General features: G+C 49.6%; 1 protein-coding gene across 1 annotated transcript; it reads left to right on the forward strand.

Annotated features, from left to right (window-relative positions):
* Positions 1-831, forward strand: NECHADRAFT_89399 (uncharacterized protein; the record flags this gene model as incomplete). The annotated part of the gene is made up of 1 exon (XM_003039190.1): positions 1-831. One exon carries the CDS (start codon positions 1-3, stop codon positions 829-831), a length of 831 nt encoding a protein of 276 aa, XP_003039236.1.
* Between the last annotated feature and the right edge of the window lie 3,765 nt (positions 832-4,596).

A 4,596-nucleotide genomic window follows, 5' to 3' on the forward strand; every position in this document is an offset into this window, starting at 1 on the left:
ATGGCTCGTTCCACTCGAAGCTACACACGTCAACTCGCTCGCGATGGGCTAGAGATTCCCGCCACCACATTCCGTCTCAATCGACTCTGTCTAGAGGTGCGACAGGCCATCTGGGAGTTCACTCTTCCATATCGTCAAGTCCACTACGTCAACGTCAAGTCTTGCAACGACGGAACCCGCGATTATCTCCAGATCGAATTACCTCCCCTTCCGGTCGCTTTTCACGTCAACAGCGAGTCTCGCTTCACAGCCCGCCGATGCCTTGAACGATTCGACCGCCACACACGTCCCATGACCGATGGGTCGCCTCGTCCCTACGGTTACTTCAACCCTCGAACCAACTTCCTTCATATACCTGAACTCGAATTTTCTGACGACACCGGGGACCTACTTCCCAGCCTGCCTCGAGTCAATTTCCCAAACCTCTCGATTTGCGGCCATGAATCCAATCTCGTCGAGAACACCGTCTATCAGGACCCCGGAGGCGAGAAAGAATACTGGATTACTGAGGCTATTTCCTCCCGGCCTCTTCCGTCCCAGGTTTTCATCGCCGAAATGGCCATAATCGGAGGCTTCCGCGCCCACGCCAGGTGCCAGAAATACATACCGGTTGGAGACCCGACAGCTACGGATCGCCCATACCGTTATGGAGACAGAGTGTGGAGTTTACTTCAGCATGCCCCAAACCTACCAGATAGAGGGTATTGGGATGGGATCTTCCCAATTCGACATCTCATAATGCCTCTGGCATGTGACTGTCCTGGTGTGGCGGGGGAAGCAAGGAAGAAGGTGGAGAAAAAGGCTCGTGAGGCAACCGGCCGGAGAACTTGATTGTCGTGTATATGGAAGCTGGTTAATCAGTTCTGGATGCATTGTGCTCCACTTCGCTGAATGGGCGATTGAATAGCAATAGACGGTATGGCTTAGATGGAGGATGAAGGAATGGGCCAATAATGAAGAGTTAGAGACTTGCACTGTTGTAGTTTAGTAAATGCTTGTAGTCGTCATACAACCATCCCTGAGTTCCCTTAGAGTTTCGTCGGCAGGTGATCTCTGCCATGTGGTGTTCCTGGAAGACAAGAGGCCATGTCTTATAGTGTGCTCCTAAGCCCAATGCAATCAATCAAGCCACGACGGTCGCATTGGTGGAAAACCCTTGATCCTAGTTTCCACTAGTCCTATCACGTTGGAACATTGCCGATGCCCTATTAGGAACCATTAAGGTGACATGTTGGATGCTACATGTCAGGTATCACCGTGAAGTCTACCTCTCAACTAAAGTGGCCCTGATTCCTTTGCCCATCATGGACAACCCATCGCCTTCCCTGCTGTGTAGCTTGATCAACGGTCTCAGGTTGAAGTGACCAAATATTCTTTTTTTTGGGGGCGGAGCGAACCATGGACTGTCTGTGCGTGTGAGGAAAATCGACGACCGGTGGCCATCTCGCAGCACCAAGGTGATATAGCAAACGAAGGAGGAGAAAAGAGAGAAGGAGAGAAGATTTATAGTCCGCGTCAGATGACTTGGTGCAGGCGGCCGGAGTGACTTTGAAGCCGGCTATGCTCAAGCCCATTGGCGATGAGTGCAAGGCCCGCCGCGTGCCAGGCTACGGGTGGGCAGTAGGTGGCTATAGCAATTGACTACGGAAGCTGCTGTGGCCTGACGAATTTCAGGCCGTATGTACCATGTAGTTCAGCGCAGTTTTTCAGTGATGTGATTGGCGGGACAGCTCATTGTCAGCCGTAGAAACGCCGGTAGCCGAAGTCCGCCAGCCGCCATCCGCCATCAAGCCGCGACGAGACGCGTCTCCAGGCGCTTCTGATCTAAATGAGCCTCAGCCACACACCACCTTAGCCACCTTGATCCCGCCCCATCACAACGGCCATTGGCGATTGCAACTGTTGAGAGGATCAGCACCTAAGTAAATTAGGCCTCGTTCCTCGTTGGTGAGTCTGTCTCTTTACTTCGCTTCCCCAGCTATCCTGCCTCGTGTGCGTATCTCCGGAGAAACGGTACCGCATTTATTTTTTACCGTGGCGTAGCTGATGTCTGGATCCAGGGAATGCAGCGATGTTTACAGGTCTTCAAGGTACCTACAGTCAAGGTCACGCCGACAAGCACCTATGGATGTTGTGCTCAGGGCATAAGGGCTTTGAAGGCATTTGGCATATCTCTCTAGATACCTATACACTACTCACGAGTACCAGTCAGAATGAGAGGCAGCTTTGCTACGATAGTCCCTCATCAGGCTCTCTATTATCTCCCATGAATCAATCACGAGATATTGATTGGAAGCTCCTTTCTGATCATCGATGAACTTCCTCACAGTGGCCACCAGCCATGGTCACCAAACTCCATTACGCCAAACCAGACTCGGGTAGCCGTGAACTGCAAGCCAGGGATATTTTCCATGATCATATGCCCATCCATCTCTTTCCACTACTGCCGCATCGTTTTACATCAACAAACGTTTCGTCATGAATATCTATACTAAACTAATGAAGGCCCTTCTATTACCCTTCTTTTATTCCTCTCCAGGTCCGAAAAACCTTCCATGCAGAATGCCAAGTGGGTAGCATTGTGTTCAAAGATGATGTGTGCGCCAACCAGACAAGTTTGGCAATTCGCCGAGATATTGCATTTAAGCTCTAACTAAGCCCGTACTCCTCATAGGTTAACTCACACTGGCAGCTACCACCTAAGTTTCTCGTATGGAGGTTAGAGTAATTAAAATACCTAAAGAGGCTAGATTTTTTATAATAATATAGCTAGGTATAATTCTTCTATTATTATAGAAATTTAAATAAATTATTATATTAATATTAAATTATAATATTATAATATATTAAAGATCTATTCTTTATTATAGTTATAGCCCGGCCCTTAATAGGTTAATTGAGCCCGAAGATCGCCAAGTGGGTAGCGACGCAGGAGCTCGGTGCGGACGCGGGCATGATTTGCTGTCTACGCTTTGATGAGCATCTCCAGGCTCATTACCTTCCGTTCGAGATTCTCCATATCGCGCCTAAGCAAGGATACCTCTTCCTGGGCGACTTGGAGGTCATTAAAGAGAGTAGAGTGTCTAGGGCCGGTGATGGCTGATTGTGCTTCGAAACCCAGTCCTTGGCCCTCTCGCGCAGCTCATAGAGTTGGTCAATCTCCTCGCTATGTTCGTCTCACTGACTGCACTGGCCATCCGGAGCTTGCTCCTGAAGCTGGGTGTACAACTTCAGGCCAGAATTCGAGATCAGTCTGCAAACCGGATGCAAGAAGTTAATCATGGAGAAGTCGGGAGCCGTCACGTTGATAGGTACAGCGGAAACAGGCGCTGAGCTCCGCGCCGAGCTCCGCGCCTGGAGACACTCGCAGGTAGATAGATGGTGGCGCAATGGTAATCGTGGGAGCTAGTGCTGTCTCCTCAGTCGGAGGCGCTCTGACGTACATCGACGTAGTAAAGACGACCGTCGTGGGCTCAGGGGAAGGAAAAGTAGTTGGCAGTGTCGTAGTAGGACTAGATCAGTGATGTACTCTGTTTCAATGGCCGGGAGACTGTCTCATGCTGCACGTTCGCTTTTTATTGGACATCCTCTGATGAATCTGCGCTCAATAAATCACTGTACGACGGGGGACTCTTCCTGGCTGTTATTATCAGAGATTTGTTTTCCATCGAGCCTTGCTCTCAAGATATTGCTCTTATGGACCAACTCCAGAGTAGCCACTCTTTCACGAGTCGTCAACATGAACACGGCTCCTGTGTGGGCCTCACTGTTGGGAACCGCTCTCGGGAACTCCATTGGTCTTATGATCTTTATGTTTCTATGGTATTTTGTCTTTAATGGAAACTTTTCTCTTGGATAAGTGCCATGTCTATAAGAATAGCATTCTCCAGAGTGGTCGCCATCTTAACCCTTACTTCTACGATCTTCGGGCTCAGTTAACCCATCGAGGGCCGGGCTGCACTTATAATAAAGAACAGATTTTCAATACATCATAACATCATGACCTGATGTCAACACAGTCCCTTCCTTTAACATAGAGAACTCTACGAACCCTCCAGAGGGCCAGCTTGATCATCAAAATTCGGGCGCTCAGATAATTTAAGGGCGCCCCGAAGTGATTAATCCAGGTCGACGCAGTAGCCGTCAGGGCGGTGAGGATATCAATAGTAGACGCGCGACAGAGTAGGTGAAGTTTACCCCTACTTAACAAGTAGGTATCCCAAAAGAGGGCTCTTTAAACCGGTAGTAAGGAGGATACGAGAAACACTAACGAGGCTGATCCCAGAATCACCCACAGGGCACAAGACCCCGCTCGTCTCATCGTTGAGGGCTGGCGGTGACCATAACTATGGTGGCTGTCGTTCAGTCTGACCGCGCACATTATCGTGTCGACAATATTTCCGAATGCCAATTTCGCCACGGAGGCCTCTTTGTGCTGAGTTCGGAACCCGGTCAACTGCCTGGTTCACTTCTCCGACTCGTCGACCAATTCTAATCAGCCATTAAGATCCACATCGCAACTCCGCCATCCCTAGTATTGTCTTGCTCAGTGAGGTCTCGCAAGAAGTGTCAGTTTAGTGAGATCAGCCAGTGACC

The sequence above is a fragment of the Fusarium vanettenii genome (genome assembly GCF_000151355.1).
Source record: "Fusarium vanettenii 77-13-4 unplaced genomic scaffold NECHAsca_141_unmapped, whole genome shotgun sequence".
Lineage (NCBI taxonomy): Eukaryota > Fungi > Ascomycota > Sordariomycetes > Hypocreales > Nectriaceae > Fusarium > Fusarium vanettenii.